This window comes from Pteropus alecto, unplaced genomic scaffold (genome assembly GCF_000325575.1).
Source record: "Pteropus alecto unplaced genomic scaffold, ASM32557v1 scaffold49, whole genome shotgun sequence".
Lineage (NCBI taxonomy): Eukaryota > Metazoa > Chordata > Mammalia > Chiroptera > Pteropodidae > Pteropus > Pteropus alecto.
The window spans coordinates 1,326,373-1,344,912 of record NW_006443131.1 but is presented as its reverse complement, the minus strand read 5'-3'; the positions used below and the strand labels follow the sequence as shown (position 1 = coordinate 1,344,912).

The following is an 18,540-nucleotide window of genomic DNA, read 5'->3' as shown; positions in this document are numbered from 1 at the left end:
AGGCACCTCCTCCCCCTGCCCCCACCCCCGCCCGGCCGCTCTGTCCAGCTTCCGACCAGCCATCTGCACCCCCACACCCCCTCCCGCCCTCCCTCCTGTCACACGGGCACGTGTCCCTCTCCCAGCCAAGGCCACCCCTCTCTGCAGAGGGCCCTCACATTGTCCCCTCACTTCAGCCCCTCAGCTTCCTCTCCCCTCTCCACCCTCGGGGGCGCTAGGTATTTTGTTCTCTGCAGGAAAAAGACAACACCTCCAAACTGCACCCTTTCGGCCTGCTCCCTCCAGCCTTGCTTCCTCTCCTGTTAGTACCACACACGAGAGAGGGTCTGGCCGGCTGCTCCCCACCCAGGGGTGCTCCCTGCACCCCGCGGTCTGGCTTTGCCCCGCCTCTCTGCGCAGATGACTTCACAATCACCCACAAGCCCTGACTGACCTTGACACCTGTGCGGCCTCCACCCCTGGCCCCCCTAAATTCACAACTCCCCTCTGTGGCTTCTTGTTTTGAGTTTTTAAGAGACGTTTCAAAGGTGGTTAAAAGCACATGCTACAAAATGCGTCCTCTGAGCCGCGCGTAGGTGCGCAGCCAGTGGCGTTGGCTGTGGCCACATCATCGTGTACTCGGCCGCTAGAACTTTCTCACCTTGCAGAACTGAGAACCTGCAACCACAGCTCCCAGCCCCCGAGCCCCCAGCAGCTGCCCTCCCAGGCCATGTCTGTGATGTGACGACTCTAGGTCCCTCGTGTAAGGGGAATCACACAGTATGTCCTGTGACTGGTTTGTTTCACTCACCATAATGTCCTCGAGGTTTGTCCACGTTGTAACTCGTGACAGGATTTCGTTTGTTTTCGAGGCCGAATGCTATTCCGCTGCGTGTATAGACCACGATTTCTTTACCTGCCCGTCCGCTGACAGACACTGGCAGCCCCGTCTGCTCTGGCTCCTCTCCTGGGAGCTACTTGCTTTCTCTAGCTCTTTCTTCCTCCTCTGCTGGCTCCTTGGCCTCCTCCCATCACCCAGCACTCCCGGACCCCGAGGCCTGGCTGTCAGTTTTCGAGCGCCATCTCTGTAGGCATCCTCTCTAGTGGCTTCCCTGATGACCTCGAGGCCAAGGGCTGTGGGGCCCCATGGGGTGGTGGCGAGGGCACTGGGCTGGGATCGGGCTCTCGGCGCCGCCACCGCCGTCCACGGACTCAGCCTCCGGGGCCACAGTGCGACTTTCTTCACCTGCGGGAGGGGAGGGCGCACAGGAAGCTCGCTCTGCGGCGAGCGTGCCATGGGCCCCCGCGATGCCAAGCGCGCAGCCCCGCCCCTTCGCCGCTGCCCCGAGGTCACTCGGCGCGTGCTCCCTCCTCACCTCCGCTCAGGTGCCTTTGGAGGCCGGGTCCTCCGCCCCCCTTCCCGGCCTGCCCCAGGCCTGGCGGATGCTTCTGCCCGAAGGTTTCCCCAGCGCTCGTGGCGGACTCGGACCCAGCATGAGAAGGTAAGACACAGAGCGGATGGCACGTGTGGTTTTCCCTGCTGGACTGTCAACCCCCTGGGGACAGGAGGTGCCTCAGCCTGTGGGGGCGGCCTTCAGTGTGAGGCCCCCTGCCGTAGCGACATGGGGGGGCGGGCTTAGGAGATGCCCACGCCAGGACAGCAGAGCCGTGGTCAGGCCCATGCCACGTGCCCTCTGCTGCCCAGTCACTGGCGACACCTCCTTCCGGCCCTGGTAGCCGAGCTCCCGCTTCCCCGCCCCCTCCCCCCTCGCCGCCGCTGCTCCTCGTCTCCTGCAAGTGCTCTCCTTTCCATCTTCAGAGGTCTCCGTGGACAGTGTCCTCCGTGCCCATGGCCTCCACTCCCACCGGTTCACCAAGGACATCGCGTCACTCGTTCAGCAAACGTACTCGCAGGACCTTCTCTGGGCAGCATCCGGCCTGGCTGGGACACGCGGGGAAGACCCGCCTCTCGCCCTAGCAGGCTCATCACCCAGCCACGGGGACAGCGGGCGGGACCGCTGGAGCCAGGGATGGGGGTGAAGAGGTTCTGTGGGGACAGTGCACCGCCAGTTCAGACTCCTTGTTCCCCTTTCGCTACTGGGTCTCCCCACCCGGACACACCCCAAGGATGTCTAATGCAACGTGTCCCAAACAGAACTGATCATCCCCTCCAAACCTGCACCGCACCCACGTTCCCCATGCCAGCTGATCACACTGCAGTGCAGAGGCTTGAGGCCCATCCCACACTTCCTCTCTCCCCCGCCCAGGTTCACTGGGCCACCAGCCCTATCTCTTCCTCCCCCCACCCCTGACACTCCTCAGCACCTGTCCAGTCCCATTAGGCTCCAACCAGCTCACCAAGACAGCCAGAGTCAACCCCTAGGCAGCCTCTGCCACCTTTTCCTGGTCCCATGCACACATCACTCTCCGGTCGGGGTCAAGGGGGCTTGCTTAGGAAAAAAAATCCTGCCTAAAACCCTTAACGCTTTTCATTAAATTCAGAATTTTTAAAAAGTCCCTCCTCTTGGGATGACCTGCCTCTCCTCCAGCTCGTCCAGGCACAGCTCGGCGCCGCTGGCAGTCCCTGAGCCCCTTTACACAGTGTCATGGACACCTTTCCTGAGCACCCAGCACTATCCAGGTCTTGGTGACACGGAGATGAATGACCGTGCCCAAAGCAACTCACCGCGAGGTTCCTGCCATTTCTCCCACGTAGAACATCATCCTCTGTGATGCTTCTCTAACCTCCCACGCAGAGTTAGTGCCCTACGCACACCCCGGAATAAACCCCTTCACGCAATACTGCTGCCTCCTTGTGTCTCTGTATGCCTCACCCGCGGCGGGCACTCTCTCAGTGCTGAACTCCATTCAACTATTCAACAAATATTTACGTGACAGGTACCGTTAGATGCCGAGGGCACATCAGTGAACAACACACACTATTTTTTAGACGTTCTAGTGTGGGAGACAAATAATAGGTATTTAAGTAAGAGAGGCAGGGCGCATTAGGAGGTTATGTGCTGTGGAGGGAAATACTGAGTCGGGGAAGGAAGGCCGAGCGTGGAAGGGCCGTGTGTCTACAGTTTTAAGCAGGATTCAGAATGGGTCTCGCTGATAAGGCCGGGTTTGAACCATGGCTGAATTGAACAATGAAACAATGAAGTAAGCGAGAACATGAGCTTTGTGGGTGCCTGTAAGAACTTCCAGAAAGAAGCAGCAGCCAATGCCAAGGTCCTGAGGCAGTAGATAGAGAAAGCTGATAGGAGTTGGGGCGGGCGGCGGGGGTGGCGTGGATTGTCGGCCCCTGGAGGCCATCGTAACGACTTACTGGAGAGCAGCTGGAGGGTTTTGAACGAAGGAGGGACGGAATCTGACTTTCAGTTTAAAAGTACCACTCTGGCTGCTTTATCGTGATTAGAATGTAGCAGAAGCAAGGGTGAAGCGAAGACACCAGGGAGGAAGCTACTAGAATAATCCAGGTGAGAGATAATGGTGGCTGGGCCCAGGGTGGTCCTTTGGAGGTGGTGGGAAGTGGTCAAGGCCTGGACATATTTTTAAAATAAGGCCAATGGTATTCGATTATGGGTTGCGTGGGATGTGCAAGGAAAGGGACATTCGAGGATGGCTCCCAGGATTTTGGTCTGGGCAAATGGAAGGATGGAGCTGCCATATCTGAGATGAGGACGACAGCAGGGAGGTGGGATGTGGGGGAGAACGGGAGTTCCAGTTGGACACGCTAGATGTCAGTCGGGATTCTCCAATACAGATCCTTCGAGAAGCTGGTTGGGCCATGGCGGAGGCTGGCGCGTCTGGAATCACGGCGCAGGAGCTGATGCTAAAGTCTTGATGCAGAATTTTCTCCTCGGAGAAACCTCAGTTTTGTCCTAATGGCCTTTCCACTGATTAGCTGAGGCCCACTTACATTATCAAGGTAATCTCAACTGATGGCAGGTGGTAACCACACCTACAAAATCTCTCCACAGCAACAGTGTTAGCGTTTGAAGGACTAGGTACCGCAGCCTAGCCAAACTGACTTAAAACTATCCGTCACACTAAGTTCCAAGTCTCCATTAGGTATTTTGAAGCAGTTGTCAACACAGATCTGGACTTGAGGAGGGATCTATCCTAGAGGCAGCAAATATTTTTTTATAGTAAAAGACGTATTTAATGAAGAACAGTATCTCTTTCCCAACTTTTATTGAGATGCAATTGGCATACAGCACTGTAAAAATTTTACGGGCACAGCATGATGACTTGGCTTACGTATAAGAAACATTATTTTGAAGGTGAAAATTCACTTTCAAATTTTTCTTATTGTAGTAAAATACACGACACAAAGTTTACTATTTGTGACACGTGGTCACTCACAATGCATGCAGTCTTCATCACCCCCAGATAAAACCCCGCACTAATTAAGCAGTCACTGCCCACTCTCTCCCGCCACCGTCCCCGGCAGCCACCAAATCCACTGTCTCTATAGATTTGCCTATTCCGCATATTTTGTATAAATGGAATTATACCAAAGATGACTTTGTGTCTGGATTATTTCACCTAGCACGGTGGTTTCAAGATGCATCCATATCGTATGGATCAATACATCATTACTTTTTATCGCTGAATAACATTCCATTGTGTGGATATGTATCGCCACCTGTTTCTAAGTTTTGACCACTGCGAGTCGTGCTGTTATGGACATTCCTGTACAAGTTTTGGTTTCAACATCTGTTTTCGGTGCTTTTGGGTATATATTCAGAGTGAAATTGTTGGGTCATATGGTAACTCCGCTTAACTTTTTGAGGAACCGCCAAACTGTTTTCCCACAGCAGCTGCACCATTTTGCATTTCCACCAGCAACGTCTGAGGGTTCCGATTTCTCCACATCCTTGTTAACACTTGTTATGTCCAGGCTTTTCGTTTGTTTGTCTCTTTTCATTTTAGCCATCTTAGCGGGGCGTGAAGTGGGATCTCATTGTGGTTTTGATGTGCATTTCTCTAATCACGAATGATATTGATCACCTTTTCGTGTGCTTATCGGCCATTTGTACTTCCCTTGTGTTAAAATGTCTACTCGAGACCTTTGGTCATTTTAAAATTTGGTCGTTTGTCCTTTCGTCGTTCAGTTGTGGAAATATCTACTTTGAAATGGATTGACCCCACTCCAGGCCTCCCACGCCCCCATTTAAAGAGCTCTCCCTCTTGTTTTAAATCCATGTATAGGCAAATAGTTTCAGAGTTGGAAGAGACTCTTAACGTCATTGACTCCACCTCCAAGATGTCCCCTATTGCTGCAATCTTTTGAGTTCCGGAGCCTGAAAATTGGTCGTCTGCCCTCACTCCTTCCTGCCGCACATTGGCTTCTACTGCTTTGGCGCCACAGATGAGCAAAGTTCCACGAACATTACAGATTAAATTTAAATTCGAGGATTCCAACAGATCCGAAGCACAAGGTGACCCGTTTAGAACCGGATCTTCAAGAAGCGCCTGCTGTGACTCGATTTTCGCCAATTGGAAAGGACACGCACGCGCCGTAGAGCTGGGGGCACGGCGAAGCTGATGAAGGCGTGGCTTCTGCCCAAACGCAAGATGGCCGCAGGGGCCGCCCTCCCTCGTCCGCGGGCGAGGAGCTCAGAACGCCATTGGTGGAGCTTCCCACAGCTCATCTTCCGGGGAACGGGAATACAGAGTCCCAATTTCCGGTTCCGACAGGACCCGGAGCCCGGTCGAGATGGAGGAAGATGTGGCCCGAGGCCGGCAGTCGCCGGGAGCAATGGATCGAGCGGAAGCTGCGGCCTAGGGGCCTCGGCTTGGACTTCTCCTCGGACGCGGCGGGACCGCCCTGAGCTGAGAAGGTGAGGAACCACCGGGGTGCGGTGCCCGAGGGCCGAGGTCTCCGCGCACCTGGACCCGTCGAGGGGGCAGCGGGTGTCTGCAGTGCCCGGCTGCGGTTCCATGGGAGCCCGCCACGCAGTTTGGGGCTGCGGTGCAGGACGGCTGTAACGAGGCATCTCCTCCTACCGGAGGAGCATGAGGTTCGCGGACAGCGGAAGGAGCATGGCGAGCGGCATGTCCGAGGGCCCAGCCGCGGCTGTGCGAGAGCCAGGACAGAAGCTGTACAAAGGGGCTGTCATGTGGAGTAGGTGGAGAGGACTGTCACGTGGTGACTGTGATGTGGGATCACGTGGGCACCTATCAAAGAACACAGAAGGCCGGGTGGGAATTTCACCTAATTCTAGGGAGATGTCACCAGGGTCGTCCTCTGAGGACATGCAAGCTCGTTACGACCGGCGGGCAGGCGTGTGGATGCGATCACTTCACGCAGGTAGCTCCGCGTCGCAGAGCGTTCATGCAGACGCGCAGGGAGAAGAGGGGGACAGGAGGAGGAAGCAGAGGTCTTGTTGCCAGCCGAGAAGTGGGGAGCAAACCCCACGTGTGTCTTGTGAATGTGGTGGGGGCGGCTGACCGAAGAGTTCTGAATGAGTCTAGTAGTCATCATTGGCGCCGGTTCCGGTGACAGGTCGGGATGCAGTCAGTGCTGCGAGCCCAGCCCGGATGGTCCCGGGCTTTTGGGGTAGCTGTCATGGTTGTGATACTGGCAGCCTTTAGCCTTCGAAGCGTGGCTTCCCGAACTCCGACACGTTGAGCACTCCGGATCTTGTTAAAACGTCGGCTCTTATTCAGCAGGTCTGCGGGGCAAATTCTCAAATTCTGCATTTCTCACGGGCTCGTGGGCGATGCCCACGCTGCTGGTCTGTGCTCCACTCTGAGCAGCCCTGCCCCACAGAGCTTTCTGCAGCGGTGGAAATGCTTTGCTGGAAACAGAATGTGTCGGCTCGTGTGCCTTACACCACACTTACGCAGTTGTGCGCTGCCGGATGACGCTTCGGTCAACAACCGGCCACACATTCAACGCTGCTCCCACAAGATCATAATGGAGCCGCAAGATTTCTGTCGCCTAGTGCCGCTGCAGTCGTCGCAGTGTCGTAGGGCGGCGCGCGGCCCACGTGCGCGTGGCGCCGCCAGGCGTGCGGTGTGGAGCGCGTGCCGTCGGTGCGGTCCGCGGTGCTCGATCGTGATAATGCGCTGTTCCCCCTTTCCGCTCAGACGAGAAACGTTCGCTGTGAACGGTGGGCCGTGTTTGCCGTGCCTCTCGATCGCTCCGTCTTCCGCCGTGCTCCATGGAATCTCGCATTGTGTTGTGAAGGGCGTGTGGCCCAGGTGCCAAGTCCACGCACCGCTCACGCACTGACTCCCCCAGCGCGACCCCCAGTCCTGGGCTCCGTCCGTGGGCGGCGCCCCGCGCAGGTGCACCGCCTTCCATCTCCCATACCGTGTTTTCACGGCGTCTCGTCGGGGCTGAGATACGAACCTACTCCCCATGGCGTTCCAGCTGCCTCCAGTGGCCAGTGCAGTGACACCCAGTACAGTGACGCCCAGTGCAGTGACGCCCAGTGCAGTGACGTGCCGCCCCGGCCCACAGCCCGCGAGCAGGGGAGGGACCTGACTGCCCTGGGGTGCCCGCGGCCGCGCTGTCGGAGTCGGTGCGCATGCGCTATGGCGTTCGCACGACAGTGGCCGGCGGCGCATCCCTTAGGTGTATCCTATCGTCAGGTGGCGCGTGACTGTCTGGCGTAGCAGCCTTTAGTAGCCCCATTGCACAGGTGAGGAAACCGAATTTCAGTGAAGTGCTTGGTTCCAGTCCTTTTGCTGAGTCATGGGAGCGGAGCTCAGACTTGGATCTCCCGACGGCTAGTGTTTTTTCCACGGCGCGACCTTGTATTCCAGGTGACACTGCCTTGTCCTGAATCAGAATCCTACCTAGTGAATAGTAGAGTGTAATTTTTCCCGCACGAGGAAGTGGAAGCGGAGAGGAGACGCACCCATCCCTCCAGGTGTCCCTTTCCACCGGTGGGCTTGGCAGTGGGGGTTCTGCCCCCACGTCTCATTCGATGACTTCAGGACATCTTGGGTCGTGTGTTGGGTCCCCATAGGAATCACCTCTGCCTTTGTGCCCGAGCAGCGGTAAAGGGAGGAGGAAATTGAGGGCCGGAGCCATGCATACAAATAAGGGTCTGGGAGGAGCCCGTCGCAGTTGGTCGAGCTGGTCACAGTCGGTCGCAGTCCGTCTGCAGAGTTGGGAGGAGGGAGGCTGAAGGAGGTTTGCACACAGGATCCACGAGGAGGATTTTCCAGGGGGTAAAACAAGGGAAACTGGTTCTGATGTTTCAGCAGAAAGTTCAGATTGTATAGCCATGAATAGTCTGGACCACACCTTTTGGGAGCAGCCCCGCCTTTTGAAGGGGTAGAGGAAATGGTTGCAGTACCCTCTCCTCCAGCTGGCAGGGCTTATCCGAGTGGCATCTCCTGTCACCATGGCAATGCTGAGAGTTACCTGCTTCAGCATCGGAGGGCCCCCCCTTCCTTCTGGGAATTTAAAATGGACGGGCACAGGTCTGAGATGGACGAAAGCGGGTGCTGCCTTAGGGCCCCCTCATCAGGAGGTGTGGGTGCTGATTCCTTGGCAGGCTGGGGTGGTCCCCATAGAACCAGGTCCTGCAACAGAATCCTTCGTCGCTGTGCCTCTACCCTGCTTAGCATGCGGTTTTGCCTGAGCCCTGCTGTGTTTGTCCTGTGACAATAATGTGCCCGCCCAGCCACTCCGCTGGGTCACTCCGCAGACACACTGAGGAAGCAGGGACGGTCTCGGTTTCTCTGGAACAGAATTGGGAGAAACCCCTGGGCACCCGCAGGGCCGGGCGCTCGTGCTTAACCCCTGGGTGACCTGCCGTCACGAGGCCATTCGTACTGCCCCCCGTGGTGGGGACGACTTGGCCTGCGGCCAAGCAGGCGGATTTGTGTTGGAGGATTTGTGTCAGAGTGTCCCAACTCCCAGGGGCTGGAGACAGTGGAGCCCAAAAGAGATCTCGGCCCATGTCCTGCCACCACCACCGACCTGCCGCGTGACCTTGGCCTGTTCCTTTACTGTATCTGCCGTTTGCTCACTTAGCAGAAGTGTCCAGCTGTACACAGGTTGTCGAGAGGATTACAGGCGGTCACAGGTGTCCGGTTAATCCCAGTGTCTCTCTTCATCTCTCAGTGCTAATGGGAAAAGACCTTGGGACCCCAGGTGACAGATACCCTGGGGCATGGGCAAAGTGACCGCCTTCTCTGGAAGGGACTCAAAGGAGGAGACCACCCCACTGGACTTGGCGGGTGGGGCTGAGGCTACGGAGGAGGGGCCCCTGCCCACAGCGGGGGGCACGCGGTGTTCCAGGGGTTGTCCTTCTAGACCCCCACTGCCTCGGTCTGCGCTCTGGCAGCCAGCGGTTCCAGGCCGCGTCCCTTCGCTGTCCACGTGGATTTCTCCCCCATTCACACTGCGTCGCCCTCCTCCAGGGAGTCTGGCTGGTTGATGAGCCTCGCCCCCCCTCACCTGCAAGGCGAGGTCTTCCCTTGGCTCCCACGCGCTCCGTGTGTACCACGGGGGTCCTGTACCTTCATGAGAGTGACACAGGCCAGCTCAGGGTGTTCCAGAAAGCCGCCCCGTGGGACACCAAGGAGCTCCCCAGGCTGGTTGGGACCTTTGGCTGGGGGACTCAGATGACGACACTTGACGTGAACTTTGTCGAGGCACTGGCACCCGCTGTGTAGGACATTTCAGCCCTTCAGTGTGGCCACCTCCCTTCCCAGCCCACGAGGATTTCTCTCACTTCCTAGAATTTAACTTTGTACTTTCTCCTTCTGGCCGAAAATGTCCTGTGTCCTACAGAGGAGTGTATTCTGTCGTCACTCAGAGTATGTCCAACACGGGACGTGCTCTCGTCGGACGCTTCTTCAGTCGGAAGCCCTGGTTCTGTACTTATTCCATCAGTAAGCTTATTAGTTCTGTTTGACACTTTAGGCAGTGGCTGCTCTTCACATAAGGGCCGCATGTACGTTACTTTGCCCCATTTATTAACGTGTCTGACATCCGTTCCTCAGAGGGAGGCTGTGTCTCCTTGTGAGTTTCTCGAAGGCAGAGGCTGTGTCTCCTCCGTTACTCGACTCTCCTTCGTTACCTGAGCCTGAGGCTGTGATTTCTATCCTTGGGGATGAAAGGAGCCAAGCATGTTCTTCCTCAAGATTTTCCCCGTCATCCTCAAGATTTCTAGTGCATCTTTTCCTTCTCCAGAGTGGGTTATCTAATAACCAAAGGGGACTCTGACCTTTGCCTGGTTCCTGCGCTGTGACTCCTTTCATTGGAGGGAGGGCAGGTTCCGGGGGGGTGGGGGGTGCCCTGTGGTGTGGAAGTCCCTCTTAGCTTCTTCCCCGTCCTTTCCTCTAATGCAGACTGGAGAAAGTAGAAGCGTAGTGAGTGGGGGCAGGGGGAGCCCAGCGGGCCAGTGTGGAAACCAGAAATAAGTTCAGGCCGCTCGGCTGGTGAGTGCCGACGAGAGAGGCGCCGAGCCGCAGATGCGGGGCCGGAGGCGGTGCCGCCTCTGTGCGCCCCGAGCCCCAAAAACGGAGCGCTTTCCTCCAGCTTTTAGGAGCCTCCTAAATGTCACCTGGTGACACCCCGTCAGCCCACTGAAAGGCCTCGCATCCTGCCAGGTGGTCCGTGTGTCCACAGCATCCTGGGCTCGGCCCGGGTGAGCCGGAGGGGCAGAAGGGCCATGACACCAGGTCACGTGCACCAGGCCCGGGCAGAGGCAGGGAGACCAGGTAGACGACCCGGGAAGCTGGGGGTAGGGAGCCGAGGCAGGAGTGGGACCGGGGGTCACTGAGGTAAGGGACAGTTTCTGGGACTGGGAAAGACGATGAAGGGGAGAGGTGGGAGCCGTCTCCCGATCTGTGAAGGAAGATGCAGAGCCAGACTGGTGAAGGCGAGCTTTGGGGAGGCGGGCACCCGTGGATATGAAGCCCGAGGACGGGGTTCCAGGGCCGTGCTGGGAGGGGAACGGACGAAGTCCTGAGCCCTTTGTCACCCGCAGGGCTTCGGGCACCATGGAGGACAAACGCAACATCCAGATCATCGAGTGGGAGCACCTGGACAAGAAGAAGTTCTACGTGCTGGGCGTGGCGATGACGATGATGATCCGCGTCAGCGTCTACCCGTTCACCCTCATCCGCACGCGGCTGCAGGTCCAGAAGGGCAAGAGCCTGTACCAGGGCACCTTCGACGCCTTCGTCAAGATCCTGCGGGCCGACGGCGTCACCGGCCTCTACCGGGGCTTCCTGGTCAACACCTTCACCCTCATCTCAGGCCAGTGCTACGTCACCACCTATGAGCTCACCCGGAAGTTCGTAGCTGACTACAGCCAGAGCAACACAGTCAAGTCGCTGGTGGCCGGTGGCTCGGCCTCCCTGGTGGCCCAGAGCATCACGGTGCCCATCGACGTGGTCTCCCAGCACCTGATGATGCAGCGCAAGGGCGAGAAGACCAGCCGCTTCCAGGTGCGAGGGGGCCCCGAGGGACAGGGCGTGGTCGCCTTCGGCCAAACCAAGGACATCATCAGGCAGATCCTGCGGGCCGACGGCCTCCGGGGCTTCTACCGAGGCTACGTGGCCTCCCTGCTCACCTACATCCCCAACAGCGCCGTGTGGTGGCCCTTCTATCATTTCTATGCAGGTAAGCAGGGGCCGGGAGAGCGGGGCTGGCACACGGTGGCTCTGGGCACGGCTCGGTGGGGGACTCGGTGGGACAGGGGGCCGTTCATTCAGCAAACGTGTGATCCAGGACGATTTGGAGATGAATAAGACACGGTCCTCGCCTTCGAGGAGCTCACGCGCGTCGGGGAGCCCGACAAGCGAAGCGGGCGGCCGGAGCACAGAGTGTCCTGGGCGCCCAGGCGTCCACCGGGGTAGTGGGGTACTGGCCGAGGACCGGAAAGCGGGTAGGGACAACGTCCACGGCTCTTTGAGATTGGACGGTGGAGCTGATGGGCGAGCGTGAGCTTTTGAGTCGGGCGCCCCTCCTCGGCGTCGCTACGCTCCAGATGCGAAGTGACCGTGAACCTCTCCGGTGCTATAACGCGTTTGATTCATCACGCATTTTACTTCTCTTCACGTATTTCCCGGACATGGGGGCACTGTGTCGAATGATGACATTTTTGAGAGCCTCAGGGAGACCGTACTGCCGTGAGCAGGGCCCGAGTGCCTGGCGCCCTGTGGCGTGCACCAGGGCAGTGGGTGCTCGCTGCCGCCCGGGCCTGCCGCTGGCCCCGGCCTTTCCCGGCGGCGGGCACTCGGCCCCATCGTCTGCGACGTTGCTAACCAGGTTTTTGAGGACCTCCTCAGCTGTTGTGATCACGTTTCCACTGCATGTACTTTTATAGTTTCCTGTTTTTCCGATTGTACTTTTTTTTTTTTGCTGGCTCTGTTTCTTTCTTCTGTTTAACACAGTCTTTCATCTAGAGCATTTGGTAAAATTCACACACCTGGACTCTACCCCGGCCCTTTGTATCAGGTTCTTTGAGAATGGGTCCTGGCGGTCGGAGCGTCCCAGGAAGCGTGGGCACTTTCTCGGGCCTCTGTCTTCACCCTTCTCTCCTCCTCCGAGTTCATTTACAACTGAGTTGTGCTTTTCTAATATGTCTAAAAACCTCTATTTCCATTCCCAGACTCCCCTGTCCGACTCTGGGCAGACATTCTGACGGCTGGACCTTTCTGCTTGGATGCATGTATTTACATCTGAAATTTTAAGCGTTACCTAGTCTTCATCCCAAACTGGCTTTCCCTTCTAACTTACTTTCCTGTCAGTGGCCTTGCCGATCCGCAGATCACTGAGACGGAAGCCTCAGGGACAGCGCTGGGCCACTCCCTCTTCCTTGTCCCCACGCAGGTCCTGATTACCCCAGAATGTCCTCCCCGCTGTCCTCCTGGACACCCTGCGGCCGGGACCGCCCCGCGGGGCTGCAGCATCAGCCCTCTAGCCAGTCTCTCCAAGCCCCTCCCTGCCCTTCCATCACCCCCTCCCCCCGAATTCTTTTAAAACTCTTATTTATTGCATGTAAAACAAAACAAAACAAAAAAATAGACCAGAAAACCCTGGCTGTGAAGCTCGGTGGCTCCGCTGCTCGCTGAGTAGATTCCAAACCCTTCGGCCCAGCCTCAGCCCCTTCTGACAGTGAACTCCTGCTGCCCCGTGTCTAGTCCACGCCGAGACCAGGCATCGCCCTCCCAGCCCTGCTCCGTCCGTGCCACCCCTCTGCTGGGCGCCATCTGGGCCGTCTGCCCTGCTTACCCTAAGCGTCCACAGTGCCTGCTCTCCCAGCCGCCCCCTGTGGCACTGAACCAGAGTGGGCCGTCCCGCCTTTCAGCCCCCCAGCTTTGCTTGAATCTTCCTTGAGGCAGGTATAGCATGTGCCTTAGTGTTAACTCGTGTGTGCCTTCTCTCTTCCACGGTGTGCGAAGGTCCTTTTATTATTTTTTTAATGCATATTTCTCCAGCTCTATTGAGATGGAATTGACCAGAAAGATTCTTGGAAGGGGGAGGAAACTGGCATCTGTTAAATATCCACTATGTGCCAGGCTCTGTGACCGCTGCGTGTCTCGGTCTGGTGAATCGAAGCGCTCAGTAAACGTTCGTTGAGTGAGTAGGTTGGTTCTCATCATTCCTTTTTGCTTAAAATCTACTGATGCTGACGTGTGGGCGTTTAGAACAAAATCGAATGCCTCCCACGGCGGACTCAGGTCGGCACGATCTGGCGCCGTCCCTTCTGCAGCCGCGCGCTGCCCTCCTTCCCTCCCTCCCTCCGGTTCCCGAAACACCAAGCTCTGTTCTCGCCTCAGTGCGGCCAGCTCCTTCTCGGGCCCCGGGCCCGACCCACATGCCGCCTCTGCCAAGAGGCCTCTTTAACGGCCCCGCTGGAGGAGGGCTCTCCCGTTCCCTTTGTCGGCACCTCGGTCCTTCAGAGCCCGGCCGGGATCCCTGCTTGTTTCACCCCCCGTCCCAGCCCCTACTGCACTGCAGCCTCCACGACGGCGTTTATTCCCTGTCCATTTGCACGTTTTACGTCCAGGGGCCTTTAATAAGCATCAAGTAAAAACTGATTTATATTACTTGTGCCGTCACTTGGCCAAGTCAGATAACAGGTGCCCAGTAAAGCCTCGCTGAGTGGCGAGTGGAGAAGGAGGCCGGGGCCCTTCCCCTGCCCTCTGCCTTTGATTTTTGCGTCCTCTCCCTCGGCCCCAGGAAGGTGGCGCGTGCGCATGGCTGGGACTGGAGTCTGGACTGGAGGGCAGACGGGCCCTCGGAAGCTGGCAGTGCCAGCCCAGACGCTGCCCTCTAATGGTTGCGAAATGCCTTCTTCTCGAGAGAAACGGGACGCCGTGAGCCAGCAGTGCTGTCGGGTCTGTCTGTGTGCCGGCCTTGGGCAAGGAAGCCATCACGAGTCAGGGAGAGGTGGCTCTGGCCCACCTTAAAGAGCTGCGCCAAGCTGCTGGGGCTAGAAGCCCTCACTTCCGCCCCGCCATCCCCCATCCTGCTTGTCCCCTGATCGCCAGTCACGTGGCCACAGATGACCCTAACCATGGGAAAGACTCTTAAAGGCATAAGGCGACTGAACTGTAGAGAGACACTGAAAGGGAACCTTAGGACGCATCTGTCCCCTGCCTGTCTCACTCAGTGTGAGAGCCGGGGTCCGAGCAGCGTGGTCCGGGGCCTCTGCCGGTCTCTCCCCACCTCATTCTGCCCCAGGCGCTGCAGACTTCGGCCTCCGCCTGGGGTGTTCCCTCCTTCCAGAGCCGAGGGCTCACCCCACCCCTGAGAGCGGGCTCCTGCAAGCGCCTTGCGTAAATGGCAAGCCCTTCACCCCTGTGTGGCCATTTCCTGTCTCCCTTTCCTGCCTTATTTTCATCTCGAGCTGGCACACATCACTTTCTGACGTAGCTATATATTTTGCAGAGTTTTGCTTTTCGTTTGTTTGCTGTCGGTCTGCCCCCACTGCATGTAAACTTTGAGGCTCTTGTACGCTTTTCGTTTGTTTGCTGTCGGTCTGCCCCCACTGGCATGTAAACTTCATAAGCACAGGGGTTTGAGGCTCTTGTATTCACTGTTGTGTCCTTAGAACCCAGGGTCGCTGGCTCCTTGTAGCTACTTGATACATCTTTGTTGAACTCTGGTCTTTCTCCTCCAGAGACAGTAAAGGGAACATTGAGTTGCAGTGAACCTCCTTGCGACACTGGGAATGGGTGACACTGGGTACTGTTCCATCCGCTCCGCCAGCATTTTGAAAAACGAGTTTTTCTTTCTTGATAGAGGCTGGAGAAAAGTTCTCACTGTAGGCTATGACGGTCCCTTTTAATCATAATTGTTGTTATTTGTAAAAACAGTCACGTGGGCTCAAAATGCGAAGGTAGGAGAGGGACTTCTGTGACGCTGTAAACCGCTCCTCACCACGGCCACCCGGCTCCCGTCCCTAAAGACGGCAGTGTCGCCAGTTTTTAACGCGTCCCCCCAGGAATTCGATGCACATAATACGAAACGTGTCACGTGTGCTCTCCTCGCCTGTGAGTTGGGGACAGTGGAGCACAGGCCTGGGGCTTTTACCGCAGGGAGGGTTTCTGTCCACCGGAGGTTCCGAAACTCCCTTCTCTGGGGCACTTCGTCCTGTTCGAAACGGGTGACATAACCAAGGTGACTTCTGGAAGGGGCCTGAGATGTAGAACTGCTCGTTGGTTCAGAAGGAAGCAAGGAGAAGAGCAGGTGGGAGTGACCGGGCGGGGGGTGAGGTGGCAGGACGTGGAGGTCGTTCCTGCTGGGCCGCCTGGCAGCGGCGCGAGGCCAGACGGGTGGCGCCTGCTGTCTGAGCGCCGTCTCTCCCCATTCCAGAGCAGCTCTCCCACCTCTGTCCCAAGGAGTGTCCTCACATTGTCCTTCAAGCCATGTCAGGCCCCCTGGCCGCGGCCACTGCTTCCGTCCTCACCAATCCCATGGATGTCATCCGGACCCGAGTGCAGGTAAGACACTGGCCGCCAAAGGCGTGACCTTCAGGCCCTGCGGCCGTGCCCCGGCCCTTTGGCCACCCGACCCCCTTCCGAAGGACCTGGAGGTCTGTCACGCCTCTTCCGCTGTCTCGCATGCCGACCCCCGCCCTGGCCCAGGCCTCTGGGAGCTCTGACCGGTCTCTGCCGGCCTTTCAGACGATGAGCGCTGCTGTCACCACCTGCCCTTACCTCGCAGGTTCGAGGTTATTAGAAATGCCGATTTCAGTTAATGTCCTAAGTCTGGCTTCCCCGGTGGGCTACGAGCTCTGTACAGACAGTGACAATGACTGTTCTTGAATAGGTTTCACGGATTGTACTGTGCGGACTCAGCACAAACATGGCAAAGCCCTCGGTGGCGCTTTCCAGACGTTATAGTCCCATCTTCAGTCAGCTCAGAAACAACTCTGCAGCAATTAGGTCACGGAAGCGGAATCTGAGCGGTGATATATAACATACACATGGCAGATCTTGCCGTATAACGCTTTATTTAGGTCAGGAGAATGGGGATTTTAATGTCTGGCTGGGGTAGCTAAAGGGGAAAGCTGGCCAGGAGAGGGGCCGTTTGGTAATGGTGAGCAGGGGAGGGAAGGGAAGGGACGGAAATTCAGTGGCTTGAGGGCACTCAGCTTCCCCGATACAGGGCTTTGCGATGCAGGTGGCTGGTAAATGTAGGTATTTTCGTCCCCAGAAAAGAATGCCCTCCCCACCACCACCGCACACATTTGAAAATGACTACATTGCCATCTGATTGGTTTGCGAATAACAAAGTGCACGGGCTCGGTCTCGTTCTGGCCTGAGCTCTGTCCTGTGTTCTGCAAGGCCACCCAGGGGAAAGACAGGCCACCGCTTTGAGGCGCTCCCAGGCCGGAGGAGACGAAGCGCACGTGAGGGCCAGGGGCACAGCTGCAAAGCCCGTGACATGGCTGGGATAAGAGCAGAAGTGGTCAGAGGAGAGGACAGAGGAGGAGGGGAGTGTGGAGGAGGCCGGGAGGAGGGGCGGTGTTCTTAGCCATGGGTGCACCCCCTTGGGAAGGCCATGCGTTTGGGGGGCGTAATGAGCAGTGCATCTGTGCTGCCTTGGCGGAGGCTCCGGTGGGCTGTCTCCGAAGGCGCGGCCTGGTGGCAGGGTGCGGGGGTTGGGCGAGCGGGCAGGACTCGAGATGAGCTTCCTGCTCGGCCAGGCCTCCAGTGTGAGGGGGAAGTAGGTGCCTGGGAGACAGCAGGGTCGGAGGGGAGGACTCTAGCCGTAGGGTTTGGAGGGACTGAGGTGACCACTGAGTTGACCACCGAGGTGACCAGGCTCAGAATCACAGACTGGCAGAGCTGCAGAGGACCTTAGAGCCGACTTCACGCAGCCTCCCTGTGCGCGGAGAGAAGCACGCTCCAGAGGCTCGCGGTGTCCCGCTTATCTGATGACGTTAACAATGGCTGCCGCTTACTGGACGCGTTGTCTGCCAGGCTCTGACCTCGGCGGTTACCGGTGTCCTTTTGTTTACTGTTCAGTACAAGCACGTGGCATGGGACTGTTATCACTGTTTTATGTTTGAGGAAGCTGAGGTGCAAAGGTTACGCTGTTAGGAAACTGGGGAGCAGACCTCAGACCTGGCAGTCTGGCACCGGAACCCCCCAAACCGCCGTGCTGGCCCTCAGGCTCCACAGTGCGGCTCTTCCCGCTTTGCCGCAGGTGGGGCGGGGTGGAGCCGAGGGCTCTGGCTGCCGACCTTGACCCTGTACTGTGTGGACTTTTCCAGGTTGAGGGCAAGACCTCCATCATCCTGACCTTCAGACAGCTCATGGCAGAAGAGGGCCCTTGGGGCCTCATGAAGGGGCTCTCAGCCCGAATCATCTCGGCCACGCCCTCCACCATTGTCATCGTGGTGGGCTACGAGAGCCTCAAGAAGCTCAGCCTGCGCCCGGAGCTGGTGGACTCGAGACACTGGTAACCCGAGGTGGGACAGAAGCCTGCCGCTTCCTACACTGTGCGGGGTCGGGCAGAGCCGGGGGCGCACGCTCTCCGAGTCCCCCTGCCACACAGCGGCCTGCTCGGGCCAGGGACAGAGACTGACCTGCCCCGGCTGCGGAGGCCCGGCTCCCGTCGATTTGAATTTTCTGGCCAAACTGGGCTCCCTCACACAGTCCCTGTCCTCGGTCCTGCCCTGAGGAAACCCCCCTCCCCGCCGAGCCCCTGGCACCCCTGTCCCGCTGGCCCTTTGCCCGACTGCCCTGCACCCGCGACCCCGAGGTCTGAGAAGAGCTGCGCGGAGAGCTGGCTCACCACCCGGGGCCGTGCTCCCGGGCCGCAGCCCTCGCCTGCTGCTCATTTCTGCTTTGGGCCTGAGCGGCCACCAGACTACTCTGCTCTTCCTGCCGCCGGGGGCAAGCTGCCCGGCTCTTCCGCGTGGGGAGTAGAAGCAGCAGACGCCACTGGCCCTCCGGAGCGTGCGCCCTCCCTGGAGGGGTGTTAGGTTGAGGAGAAATGCCGACACTACAGCTTGGTGTACGTATTGTTAGCGCCCGTGAACTGGGCCACTCTCTTTGCCCTGCTAACGCGCCCATCCTGCAGTCAGAGCCACCCTTCCTCATGGTGTGAAAAGGTAC

The 18,540-nt window shown here is 58.0% G+C and overlaps 1 protein-coding gene across 2 annotated transcripts; it reads left to right on the top strand.

Annotated features, from left to right (window-relative positions):
• The first annotated feature begins 5,243 nt into the window (after positions 1-5,243).
• SLC25A44 (solute carrier family 25 member 44) lies at positions 5,244-18,534 on the top strand. Of its 2 annotated transcripts, none has more exons than XM_006923509.3 (4): positions 5,244-5,828; positions 10,947-11,584; positions 15,788-15,915; positions 17,694-18,534. In XM_006923509.3, the coding sequence occupies exons 1-4, from the start codon at positions 5,533-5,535 to the stop codon at positions 17,883-17,885; spliced, it is 1,254 nt and encodes a 417-aa protein (XP_006923571.2). In that variant the 5' UTR covers positions 5,244-5,532; the 3' UTR covers positions 17,886-18,534. The 2 variants fall into 2 exon arrangements, with proteins under 2 accessions (XP_006923571.2, XP_015453866.1); XM_015598380.2 differs by having other exon boundaries at positions 15,793-15,915; positions 17,694-17,829.
• Positions 18,535-18,540: the final 6 nt, after the last annotated feature.

Bases quoted from the DNA above. Each gene is read 5' to 3' on its own strand.
- SLC25A44 (XM_006923509.3), top strand. From the start codon at position 5,533: ATGAAGGCGTGGCTTCTGCCCAAACGCAAGATGGCCGCAGGGGCCGCC. The intron at 5,829-10,946 runs GTGAGGAACCAC...TGTCACCCGCAG, and splicing joins GACCGCCCTGAGCTGAGAAG to GGCTTCGGGCACCATGGAGG. The intron at 15,916-17,693 runs GTAAGACACTGG...GGACTTTTCCAG, and splicing joins TCATCCGGACCCGAGTGCAG to GTTGAGGGCAAGACCTCCAT.